This window comes from Chaetodon trifascialis, chromosome 13, assembly GCF_039877785.1.
Source record: "Chaetodon trifascialis isolate fChaTrf1 chromosome 13, fChaTrf1.hap1, whole genome shotgun sequence".
Taxonomy (NCBI): domain Eukaryota; kingdom Metazoa; phylum Chordata; class Actinopteri; order Chaetodontiformes; family Chaetodontidae; genus Chaetodon; species Chaetodon trifascialis.
Window position 1 is genome coordinate 3,474,099 of NC_092068.1, and position 13,533 is coordinate 3,487,631.

The 13,533-nt window shown below is 40.3% G+C and overlaps 1 protein-coding gene across 5 annotated transcripts in view; it reads right to left on the minus strand.

Moving 5' to 3' along the window:
* Positions 1-13,533, minus strand: part of hspa12a (heat shock protein 12A) — a 67,264-nt gene that overhangs the window by 37,354 nt on the left and 16,377 nt on the right. For 3 of the 5 annotated variants that reach the window (XM_070977506.1, XM_070977508.1, XM_070977504.1), the window contains exons 2-3: positions 1,706-1,782; positions 799-926 (exon numbers count right to left, since the gene is read on the minus strand). In XM_070977506.1, coding sequence (XP_070833607.1) covers positions 799-926; positions 1,706-1,782 — 205 coding nt within the window. The remainder of the gene's footprint in view (positions 1-798; positions 927-1,705; positions 1,783-13,533) is intronic. The other 2 variants (XM_070977507.1, XM_070977505.1) reach the window with 1 other exon arrangement.

A 13,533-nucleotide genomic window follows, 5' to 3' on the forward strand; every position in this document is an offset into this window, starting at 1 on the left:
CTTTCTATCTTGTAGAGTCACTGTGTGACTTCAGTTTGGAAAGGAACTGATGCTTTGATTTATCCTTATTCAATAAAGGAACATCATGTTACTCTTTGATGTGTATTTATATTTATATTGGATGTGTATTTTATATATAGTCTATGGGAAACTGTCTATCTGATGATTGCAACATCATCTAAAATCATCATTTATCTACAATGATTGAAATTAATGAAATTAATTAAAATTGAAATTAATGACGCTTATGTTTTGTGTTAATGTTTAAATAATGGATGGATGGATCTAGTTGAATGTGATAACAATGTGTAGTGGGCAGTGGAATAACTATTGGTTTCCGTTTGTGATGACTGCTGACTGAGATAAGGGATGAGATTAAATAGATCCTGGAACTTAGCCTGGTCTGGAGCAGGCTAGCTCCACAGAATAAATCTCCATGGTAACTTATCCCATAACATATCCCACTTTCCGCTATCCTGCTTTTGTGCAACCAGATCACGGATAAGTTGAGCCAGGATAACCAACATATCCTGGCTTAATCCCTTATCCTAGTATTGTGCAACGGGTCCCTGGTCAACACATCAGCTGTCATCACATTTTGATTAAAATGTTGCTAAGTCAGTGTTTGGTATTTTTGCATCATGTACACTGACTCTAGAATACTTTTATTCTGCACATTTTGCGTTTGCTGTCTTAAAAGCACTCGGCCACTACCAGCAAAATAACATTATGCTGATGTAGGCCCAGGCTACCACACATTCCTATTCAATGGGTGTCTGCATTGCAGTGCTGGCCTACCTCATAGTGTGAATGCACTCTGGCTCCTTCGTGAAGGCATAAGCATAACCGCTGGATGTGGTGCCAAAATCAATAGCAACGACCACCACAAAGGACGGTTCTGATGGTACCTGGTCTGTGTCATTCTGCTGTAAACAAAGAATATACAGATAGACAGAGTTACACACCTGATGGCACACGTTGACTGGCTGCTTGTAGAGTTACACACACACAAACAGACAAATTAATCTGTTACAAACCCATTCACATTCACAGCCATCAACTGCAGCAGTTGAAACACAATCACAGAGAACAACAATGGATCTGTGACATCAATAATTTTTTTAAAAAACTAGCACTTATAACATACATGAACACACGGCAGCAATGAATGGCTGCAACTCATTCCTGCATGCACCTGGTAATGAAAACACTATCATTATGTATCATTATTCTCTGGTAGGATAACTACTTTCTTAGTTTGCTTAGTTTAGTTTTGGTTTAGAAAGCTGGATGGTGGCAGAAGAGTCACTGGTTCAGAGGGTATATTCCTCCTGTATTTTGAGGACTGTGTTTGTTTGTTTGTTTGTTGCTGTAATATCCCAATCTGGTCCTCCTGCTAGGTCCTCTAACATCGTTACATAAGATAGATGAGCGAGGAAGACAAAACAATGAATAGCCAATGAAAAGGGTGAAGAGCAGATAGACCAAACCTCCAAAGACAGATATTGTAGTCATCAACCAGTTTCTGAGCAAAAAGCATATTGCAAAAAAGATTAACAGAATGATATCAGGGAAGACTATGAAAATCCCATGCTGACTGGAGAACAACCATTTTAACAGATTGTACATGTACTGGGCTTTACTATTCACACAGAGTAGCAACAGGTACAGAAATGAGTCCATGTCCATGAGACAACTGAGTCACCTGAATGTGTGAAGGTGATAGTGGGGTGATTCCAGGGTCACCCATGCTCTTTGCTGGAGAAGGATTAGCCATCGCATCTGCAGAGGAAGACAGAGAAAGACATTCATGTCACAACTGGACAATGCATCTTTAATTTGGATTGTGCCTAATAGACTGGGTGTAAGGTTTAATGTGATCTATGTAAAACAAAAGACATAGATTCTTCATTACTCCACTTAAAAGAGTCATTATACAAAATCTTCCAACTGCTAGAGACAGCATGGGTTCTACAAGTCATTATCACATACTTATTTTGAACATTATTAAAATCTTTCTGAAAGGAGATTCATGACATTTTGCAACAAGTGCTTGAGGTGCACTTGACATTATTGATGATAGAATCACCTTTTTTTGAAAAGATGGGATGTGTACACTAAATCTGTATGACCATCATTTGTTAAATGTGTTTTGTATTGCAGTTACTATTTATACCTGGATTTTCATTGACTTTATTTGTCAATGTTTGCTTTTGTTTTATCTATTTTAACTCGGTTTTATTGCCTCCTGCTACAGTTTTACAGAGTGTGTTTACAGAAGGCTGGGACAGATGAGGCTATTCAGTCCTATGAGAATGAGTACAGTGTACAGACCTTGGTATAACTCAATAAAAGAGAATTTCTGTCATATTATACTTGATGGCTGAAAAAAACCCTCTATGCACGTGATTTAAAGGCCCAGAAAAAAGTGAAAAGCTTTTGGTATGTTACATACACGTTTAGTTTAGAGCACCTTCACATTATTATTTTCGATTGCTCAAGTTCCTAACTGCTGTTGTCGTAAGAGGATGGTTGTGACTAAAGAGAAACTGTCGAGAACCAAGAGTTGGGCTGAAGCTAACTTTGATTATCTCTTGATTTGTTTATGAATTATTTTGCGTATTAAATGTCAGTAAATAAAGAAAATGCCAATTATAATTTTTAGTAGTCCAAGGGGTATCTTTAAATTCCATTTGTGACTGGTCAGATGGATTAAGATTCATTTTGGTTTCATTGTTGTAATTAGCAGGGGGATATATTTAATGAGCCTTGTTTGCAATCAAACAGTCATGGCAGCTGAGGGGGCTCAGAAACTTAATGGAGGAATGACTGAGAGGTTCTGGTGGACAGTGGGTGCTGCCACAACCAGGAATTGAATACTAAATTATTGTGGAAGTCCTGGCAGGGTGCTGACCCTGAACTCTGGAAAGTCTCAGGCTGTAAATGGCAGAGAATTGAAAAGATGGCTCCTTTCCGGGTGCAGAGCTACAGACTGACATCTATTCCATTCAAACAGCAGAAAACGTGTTGCACCTGTCTTTAAAACACAATGACATTTCAATTGAATTGGAGATTGTCTCCCCATTTGCAACCATCATTTTCATTAGTCTGGTTTAATAGCCTTCACAGAAAGTGTTCTTTGAATGCACACAATAATAACACTCCCTCGACATATTGTAAATGTCTGGTAGAACTGTCTCACAACGGGACATCATGTTATCCATCCTATTTTTCTGCCTCACTCACCCTTTTCTCTTGTCCACCCCTACGGAGTGGATGAGTGGTCTGAAGACCCATAATACACTTTGCCAAGCAATTACAGTGCAGAATTACAGACCACCTGTGGCTAGACTCCATCTAGCCCCCATCCAGCCCGTCTCTCTGCAGCCCTGACAGCCCACTCCCAAAATCACCTTTACAACCTTGAGTTTTTATTGCCAACAATGGCCATAAAAATCAAATCACGATTAGAGGAATAAAACTTGCTCTTGTAGTGAATAGTATCTCAAGTGCTGCATTATGAGGTTTGGCTCAGCCGTTCTTTGTTATTGTGCTCGTCTCAGTTTGTTTACCTCTATGTAATAAGAAATTTCACTAGAGTTTCTGAACAGGCAGCTGAAGACTGTGAATGCCAACTGTTTACCTTCAACTTTCATTCTTTAAATCCTACTTTCATAATACAAAAAGTAGTAAGAAATGAAGTAATACCAATCAGTGCTGTGAACAGTGCTTAGGTTATAGGTCATTTATAGTATGTTACATACTGACAGTCACTTACTTAAAGCTGTGTTTAGCCTTGATATTCTTGAACAATCCACAAAAATGCATTGGATTCTGCTGTAATATGTATGAAAGTCAAATCTTTTCTTTCTTTTTGTTCTTTTTTGCTTCCAGAGTAAAGATCAAAGATCACTACAAGCTACAGTTTGGCTTCTATTGAAGCTATTAGTATTGGTGTGAGAGTGTGACATTACTTATTACTGAAGCATCAAAGAGCAGGGGTGTTTAGAATTGATTGATAAATCTGGCCAGCAAAGCAATAACTCATAATTTCCTGTCCAGGCTGCAACATTGAAGCTTAAAATGTATGTTTAGTAACATTTTAGCAATCTAAACCAGACTGTGCAACTTTCCAACTTATATCTTAAGCTTTGACCAGCAGCACCTAAGATTAAGGTACACAATGGATTATTTTCTCATTGACATTCGTGTGCTTTGTCTCGTCTACAAGCAGAAAGTTGCCATTCTTCAGGAATACAGACTCAAAATGTTTTTTTTTAGCTCTATTCTTTATTTACCTGCACCCTTGTCGCAGGACTACAGGCTTTTGCCTGTGAAACAAAAAAGGTGGATGTTCCTTTCATTCTCAATGAAAAATGCAGTTAGTTTCTGTATTAAAATGTGTTTTATTACACTCCAAGTGAGAAATATGTGTTTCATTTTGACAATCTTCATTCATTGAGTATGTGGTCTTCAGTTTTTTTAGTTTTTGCAAAAATTCTCTCAGGTCTGGCCAAAAAATTGCTGAAATGCAACGTTTTCTAGCATTGCTGTGGTGGTTGCTGTGGACTGTTTGAGTCATTGCCTTTGCATTGTGTAGTTTTCTGAGCTCTAATGTTATTTGTGTTACTTTGTGTAACCAATGGAGTTCTCCAGTGATGGCGAATTGGATTTAGCACTTTTGGCTTCTGTTTTGGGTTGTCTGCTCTGGTGGGCTTCATTCCATTTCAAACTGCCACCATCGGCTCTATACTTTAACACTTTGGTTTATTTGCGAATAACTGTCACTTACACAAAAACACACATACCATTTATAAATATACTGCCTGTGAATCCTTGTGTTGCAGGAGTACAGATAAATGTAGTGTGTTGCATTTGAAACAAAGTACATCTGTTTCTTAATTGAATATATTTTGTTCCAGATGTTTATAGAAGTGTAGCCACATAATTGAAGGTCCTCAGCCAAGAAAATTATGTCAAGTTGCAGCCAGATGGCCCAAGAGGCTTCCAAGCATGCTGTTAAAAAGGCCAGTGCAACATGGACTGTTCCGCCACACCCCTCTCAAGGTGGCATGTGACGGAGTGAATGAAGACACTAGTAATTCCACTTTGTGTCAATGCTGAACATAGCAGTGAATACTTTATAGGCAACAGTTGTTTAGTGGTTTGCATTTATCTTACATTTATTTTTCCTCCTGTCAGAAACTACGCACTCGCAGACACCCTGTCATTACCATTCTCTTCACTGGAACCTCTGGACTACGTGTGTTTTAACCAGTCACTTTAATGGTGGCCTTGATATCTTGGAACCCCAGTAGAAACGAGAGGCTACTTAGTACCAGCTATTTAGTGGTTATCCATCCCTCATGTGTCTAAGTTGACTTTACATCTTGTATTTATCCCACCCTTGTGACTGAGAGAGAGAGAAGAGAGACATACTTTATTGATCACTCCACACAACCACATGCATAACATGCACACACCATGCTTCTGTGAAATTAATTCCTAATTCCTAATTGTTTGACCCATCCTGGTAGTCCTTCCTCCACGGCAGACCAGGAGCGGTGGGCTGCCAGCCGACAGCGGCGTCCAACATAGTTGGATTTTGTTTGCCCTTATTTTTGTTAAATAAATCATTTGGACTGTTTCCTCTCAGCCTTTTTGTAAAGTCTGCATCATTGGGTTCACTCCTTGTTCTTTGCTCGGCCACAAACCCAAACAATAAACAAAAGGTTTAAATTTTTGTGCACATAATGCAGACTAAACACTACTACTGATGTTATTTTAATTGGCTATTATTTTTATTTCCATGTGAAAGCAATTCATGGACAATTACTGAATTAAGGATTTTGCTTAATTTATGATTCAGAAGAGATGTCATTGTACAATAGATAGATTGATAGCATAGGAACTGAAAATACTTATAATAAAAAATACTTCCAGGCAGCAGGTACGAGGGCTGTAAAATTAACAAAAACTGACATTCCATTATTCCCATAAGAGGGCAAACCAGTACAGCGAAAGACATACTACTTGTATAGGTATATTTATTGCAGCATAAATGTCTTTTAAAACTCTACATATCAACACATTACAAAAAAACAAATAATGTCCTATACTGTGTTGTTGAATTATGCGCTCCTTTCAGCTTGACCTACATTTCATTCCAATCAATGGAAGTAATGTTGGGTGCAGAGTTTCCAAATGGTGCTGTTCCATGTGCCCTGGACGACTAATGTCCCGGAAAAATGGGAGAAATCTCTGGTCAAATCTGTGATTATGGACCATATTTCCCCATGTTTTTGTGTGTGTGTGTAAGTGACAATGTAGATGGAGACAACAATTTTTGAAATTGGTTCAGGATTGAGCTAGAGCGCCGGCAGCCACGAAACAGGCTGTGATGTAATCATTCCAGGCATCTGTGTGCTGTCAACATACGTCTACTGAAAGTGTTTGCTTTGCAACTGATAGACTCAGATTGTTATTTTAAGTGTCTGATAATACTATGGAAAGGATCCCTTTAGAGACAGACCTTTCATTCATCCAGAAACAGCTGTTAAAGCGCTCTTGCCACCGACACCAGACTCCACTTACTGAAACAGTAATTTTATCATCATAAAACACACTTCATTCAAACTCGACAGAAACAAAATAAAACTCATCAAAACCAAAAAAAAAAAAAAAAAAAAAAAGGAGTGAGAGGGAGGGTGGACATTAGAGAAGCAGCGAAAACAGCATGCAGAGCTGAATATTTTTACATCTTACTCAGGAATTATTTTCACCAGGCATTATGAGATCAGAGATCAATTTGATCAAGAGGTCCCAACTTCTGATATCAGACTGATTTGGTTATTCATTTTCCTCTTCGGAGGTGCTGCTCCAATGAGTGTCAAACAAAGAGAATGATCATTTCCCCACACTTGTCATATTTTCCAGTAAACCCTTGCAGAGCCTAAGAACTCAACGACAACTTAATGATAGGCCCATTCATTATCCCTCTTCTCCCAGCCTACAGTATCAGGACCATTGACATCACCACCAGAAAGTATTCTGGCAAGAGAGATCTTGCTTATCTCAATGGCGCCACTACATCAAGCATCACCAGCCTCATCCCCACTCTGGATTTTTCATTGCATTACACTAGTATCACACATGCCATCAACCTCATCTGTCTTGCTGGCCATGGTGCCTGAAATAACTATCACCTTCTAGGGCAAGGTCAAGAAATATTCTAAATTTGAATTTATAGTCTCATTGTAAAAAAAAATCCATACATTTAATTAATAGATATTCAAGTGGTCTGAACCTATGAGTTTTCTTAGACGGAATATTCAAACATCATTTTTGGCCATTTCTGAAAGGCCTAGTGCCATCAGAGTTTTGCCTTTACACAAAACTTACTGTGTCCCTGTCAGGCCCTGTCTGTCCCTTTATGATTACTTCACCTCAGACAATAAAATCTGTAAAATGGAGCTGTAACTGCGGTGCAACTTCCTTTCCTCTTGAAATGGCATTTCCTTTTTCTATGATGACAACATATGTCAGCCCAAAGACATTAAACTGCATACCGACACAGCACCCTCCATCGAATTCAGAGCTTTGCTTCCAACTGACCACCGGAACTGTCGTCATTGTCTTCTTCCTCCACCCTCTACAAACTGTGCCCCATTGTTATTGCTAACCTGCTTTGTGGACATGACTGCTCCAAAAAAGTTATGTATATTAGGGATGAACAATTAATTGAAATATTATTGAAATTGCAATATGGCCAAGTGCAATATCCAACTCACAGGAACTGCAATTGTCAGCATTTTTGTCAATTTTTTCAGTGAAAATAAAATGAAAAAAATGCATTCCCACTAATATCATGATTGATATCACAATTGCAATATCTGTCAAAATCATTGCTACACACCCATACAGACAACCGTACTTAATCTACGTCTGCGATGTCATAAAGGTCACTCACAATCACAGTTTCAGCAAAACAGACAAAGCATTTAACAAATTAAACAAATAAGAGAGAAAACACATATAAATACAAGCACAAGCACACACACACGCACACTCTCTCGCAGCTGATCAGACACTTTGTTCCAGAGAACAGATCCATTGTGACTAAATGCACCTTTTAGTTTTAATTCTAGGTACGTTCAAGAGACACATTCTTGATGATCTGAGTGATCTGGTTGATTATAGCTAGTGAGCAAGTCAGAAATATATTTAGGAGCCATAGCATGTAGTGCTTTGTAAACAAGTAATAATACTCTAAAATCAACTGTACACTGTCCCAGTAATATGGTTTTCAGTACAGGTGTAATGTGTTGTAATCTTCTCATGAACACATGGATCAATGTTTGGACTCGTACTGTGACTGGAGGCTCCTCAGTTTGGAAGTGTTTTTTAAATGGTAGGCAGATGTCTTCAAAATAGCAGTGATGTAAAGATCACAGTCACCACCTCCGCCAAGTTCTGCCCAACTCAAAGCTTTCCTCCAGACCATTCTCTGGTCACTCCTGCTGCATCAGAGCCACTTCAACCACTTCCAGACAGAAACCCAGACCACAGCATCATGTGTTTGCTTGGTTTGGAATCCTCCTCTGCGACTTTCCTGCGTATGACCAGAAAAGACTTTGCCTGTTTTTTGAACTTCACCTCGTACCTATCAGCCGACATACATGACAAAACTGATATGTCTCTCATAAGCTGAATGTATCAGACACCAGAAAACTATTTTCGTCTCAGGGTTTATTTCATTTTTCATTTAGTTTTCATTTCTAATAGAAAACTACGGTGGCCGACAAGGGCAAACGCGCCGCAAACGGCAAAACACTGCAAACACAGGAATGATGCAAAGCCAAAAACACACAAACACATAAAACAAATGCAACAGAAAAACACTGCAAGAGAAAAATGCTGCAATCACAGAAACGAAGCAGAAGCAGAAGGCTGGAGCCTATCTCAGCTGTCAACGGGCGGGAGGCAGGGTACACTCTGGACTGGTCGCCAGCCGATCGCAGGGCAACATATATACACAAACAACCTTTCACGCTCACACTCACACCTAGGCAATCTAGAGTCACCAATTAACCTAATGAGCATGTTTTTGTTCTGTGGGAGGAAGCCGGAGTACCCGGAGAGAACCCACGCATGCACAGGAAGAACATGCAAACTTCACACAGAAAGGCCCGACACAGGAATCAAACCGGTGACCTTGTTGCTGTGAGGCACGCGCACTACCTGCTGCTCCACCGTGCAGCCATCAAAACACACACAACCCCAAAACAACTGCAAGAGAGAAACGCTGCAAATTCACTCCACAAAAAGGAAGTGCGCCACGCCACTAGGGGGACTCGACCTGAGGGATGGACCGGTCCTGTAGGACCAGACCACAGAGATATAAAGAGTAGACGCCGCATCAAGCGCTACTGCCTATCGGCGCTGACGAGCCGTGGGGCTGCCGTCTTAGACCGGTCACCCGCTCCACTCAGTGCTGTTTGGCAGGCACAAAGAAGTGTCAGCGCATTTAATCCATCGTAACTCTCTGAATACTAAACTGATTTTCACGTGTTTTTTTTGCTGCAAACGTCATACATGTAGCTATGATACAGGACAAATGGTTCGGCGTATTTTAATATTCATATGGGATTAACAGTAATAGAATATTCTGATGTAGCATAGACTATAAACACACACATTATACACACACACACACTAGAGACAATATATGATTAGGCTATATTTACAATATTTACATGTATATTTACATATATAAACAAAATACTGACTAATGAACACATCTATTGTCTCTTCAAATTATTAGAATAGTTGACTTTACCGCCACTATCTGCTTCTCTATCATATATTAGTGTGTGTGTGTGTGTGTGTGTGTGTGTGTGTGTGTGTGTGTGTGTGTGTGTGTGTGTGTATAATGTGTGTGTTTATAGTCTAGGCTACATCAGAATATTCTATTACTGTTAATCCCATATGAATATTAAAATACGCCAAACCATTTGTCCTGTATCATAGCTACATGTATGACATTTGCAGCAAAAAAACACGTGAAAATCAGTTTAATATTCAGAGAGTTACGATGGATTAAATGCGCTGACACTTCTTGCACCTGCCAAACAGCACTGAGTGGAGCGGGTGACCGGTCCAAGATGGCGGCCCAACGGCTCATCAGCGCCGATAGGCAGTAGCGGTTGATGCGGTGTCTACTCTATGGGTGCTTTTCATTACGTTGAATTGTGCCTCCTCGTCTCCTCTCTCCTTCGTCGACCCGAAGTCGTTTCCCCTCCGCCATGATGAAGGATCTTCCAATTGCTTAAATGCACCTGAAGGAGACGAGGAGCAAGGAGAGAGGAGGCTTCTGAAGGAGATCAGAGTGACGATACACCGGTGTATCCTACGCGGAAGTCTTTTATTATTTAAGGGGCGTGTCGTATGTGGCACACGTTTGAATCATGGTGGGAGCAGGTCTTCACAAATGTAATCTTGATTCTTGTTTCAACTGTGTCCTTTTAACAATTGTATCTGTCACCAAGAAATGAATGAAAATTCTTGGTATATTACGTTTTTTTAAAGCAAGGCTACAAGGCTGTCGGTTTAATCTACCACATACCCGTCCTCTGTTATGCCTCTAACGGCATATAATTGAAACCTCATCAATAGCAATCAGGAGTAGAACAGTCTGACTGCAGATCTGACCATAATATCACGTTTTACAGCTTTTACAGCTGTGCAAACGTCATCAGTAATTGACGTCGCTTCAGACTGACGCTGTGGAGCGAGGATTTTTCATTTCGGAGTTTCGTCTCCTCCGTCCTCACGTCTTTTCCTTGCATCCCTCTTTCATGTCCTCGCTGGGCGGAGCTAAGACGCGAGGAGAGGAAGCGAGTGGAGGAGACGAGGAGACCAATTTATGGAATGAAAAGCACCCTATATCTCTATGGTCTGGTCCTACAGGACCGGTCCATCCCTCAGGTCGAGTCCCCCTAGTGGCGTGGCGCACTTCCTTTTTGTGAAGTGAATTTGCGGCGTTTCTCTCTTGCAGTTGTTTTGGGGATGTGTGTGTTTTGATATTTGTAGCATTGTTCTTTCGCATTTGTTTTGTGTGTTTATAAGTTTTTGTTTCTGCTTCGTTTCTGTGATTGCAGCATTTTTCTCTCGCAGCGTTTTTCTGTTGCATTTGTTTTATGCGTTTGTGTGGTTTTGGCTTTGCATCATTCCTGTGTTTGCAGCGTTTTGGCTTTGCATCATTCCTGTGTTTGCAGCGTTTTGGCTTTGCATCATTCCTGTGTTTGCAGCATTTTGGCTTTACATCATTCCTGTGTTTGCAGCGTTTTGCTGTTTGCGGCGCGTTTGCCCTTGTCGGCTAGCGTTTTGCCTTTTGCGGCGCGTTTGCCCTTGTCGGCTAGCGTTTTGCCGTTTGTGGCTTGTTTGTCCTTGTCGGCCACCATAGAAAACACTTCATTCATCATACCTTCCAATTATAGAAGCAGGATCTTACAATGTGTTTTATCACAAAACGAAGATAAAAAGACTGTGATGGCCCCATACTTGTGACATATGGATACAGGCACATTAATTAAAGTGGTTATATGAAAGGACGTAAATCTCAATGTGTGATATGAGGTGGCAGACATTAACAAACATCTGAGACTGTGTATTCCTCATGATCTGACCAGTCATGAACCTTACAATATTCTTTATCTCTTTTAAAACATTCTGTAGAGAATCCTGACTGCAGGGTTCCCAGATCCAGATCATGTAAGCACAATGTTCCAGCACCTTTATTCACTATCTCTCTCTCTCCTTGTGTTTCTTCTCTGTCTCTACTGTTAAGTAAAGGCAAACAGCTGTCTTATGCTCAGGGAAGTCATTTTAGCAATCGGTATACAAATTAGTGTGCCAACTTAAACTTCTGAGTAAGAAATAATAATTTAAGTAACTTTTTAAAAATTTCACTGGTTTTTCTGTTACAAGCCTAGCACTGTCACATGTTCACAGCATAGGTGGCTGTAGAACACCCAAGTTCCAAATGGTGGATAAGAGGAAGAGGAGGATGAGTTAAATTAAACAGGAAATGTTGGATTCTTTTTAAAAAGCCTGCTGAACTCATGTTGACATTGCAGCACTGACTGTGCAGCTGAAAGGGATGTGAAGACTCTTATTTTCTCTCCTCTCCGCAAGAGCAGTGACTTCCTGTTGGTCTCGCATTCCATCTATTCCCCTAATGATTGCTACTCTGAGGCCTGAGCCTTGAGAGCATGTTAGTAAAATGATCAGGTCCTTCTGCTAAAATCAATTAGTCTAAGTACTATTGAAAACAGGTTCCTTGGAGTTTAAAAGGCTTTCATCAATAAATAAGGGAAGTCTTAATTTTTCTGATGACTCTGATCTGCTGGACAGGGGTCACTTTCATCGAGGGTCAGCTTCATGAAAGTGCAGCTAATCCAATAGATGCATTTAACCTGCACACATGGGAAAGAGTCACCAGCAACACTTCAGGCACCGTGACCCAGACAGTTCTAGAACTACAAGCAAGCCCAGTTGCCTTTGGAAGCACTTATCTTCACAGACATAGACCAAATATGTCCCTATCTTGCTGTGTAAACCAATTCTTATTTGAAACACCAGTGCTAATGAAGCTAAAATAATCTATGTTTCAGTATTTCCATCTGTGGTGTGCTTGAGGCTCCTGCTTTTTCTCATCTACAGATACTTTTTTGTTTTTCTAAATACTCAATATTATCACTGTTGTCTTGTGTCTTGTGTTTAGTACAGCTTGCCTACAAAATGAGAAAAATGATTACTTTTCACCCCTGCCCAGTTAAAGTACAGTCCAGCGTACCTGCAGAGCACCCCACGCATAACTGAAGTCTCATGCTGAACCTCTAACACCAATGCTTGGTTCACTGTTTCCACACAGTCAGAAAAAGGAAAAGTGTGGGTTCTGGTCACAGTTCAGTTATAAAATCCTAGCTCACCATGGGGCATCTCTCCTGCCGAGCTGCTGGTAAAGCTGTCAGCCAAACACTCAGTCACATTGGACAGCAGTACACGAGGCTGTACCAGCGTCTGGCTCAGAGGTGGTCGAGTCGACTTCACTGACATTCAGCACTGGAGCTGAAAGCGTCAGAGCAGCCTCCAGAAAGGAGTAGCATTGATCTGAGCTGTGCTGCCCTCTGTTCTCATCACCCTCTTCTGTGAAGTTAGCTACAAAACTTACTTTACTAAAATGTGATGTTAGTTTTGTAACTACACAATTTTGAGATTCTCTGTGCACAATGAAGAATAAAAAAAAAAGGGGGGGGGGGGGGCAGCCCTTATGTGGTTCTATATTGTCAATCCACAGAATTTTAACACATGACCAAAAAGACCAACCCTGAAACCAACCAACCATCTTTAATTCATGATCGATGACATGAATGCTTTCAAGTAGTAAACATGCCATTCATGCCATATTACGTGAACAAAGCATGCCAACTCAATGCAAGACTTTTAAAAATGCCATCTGTAGTATCGTGG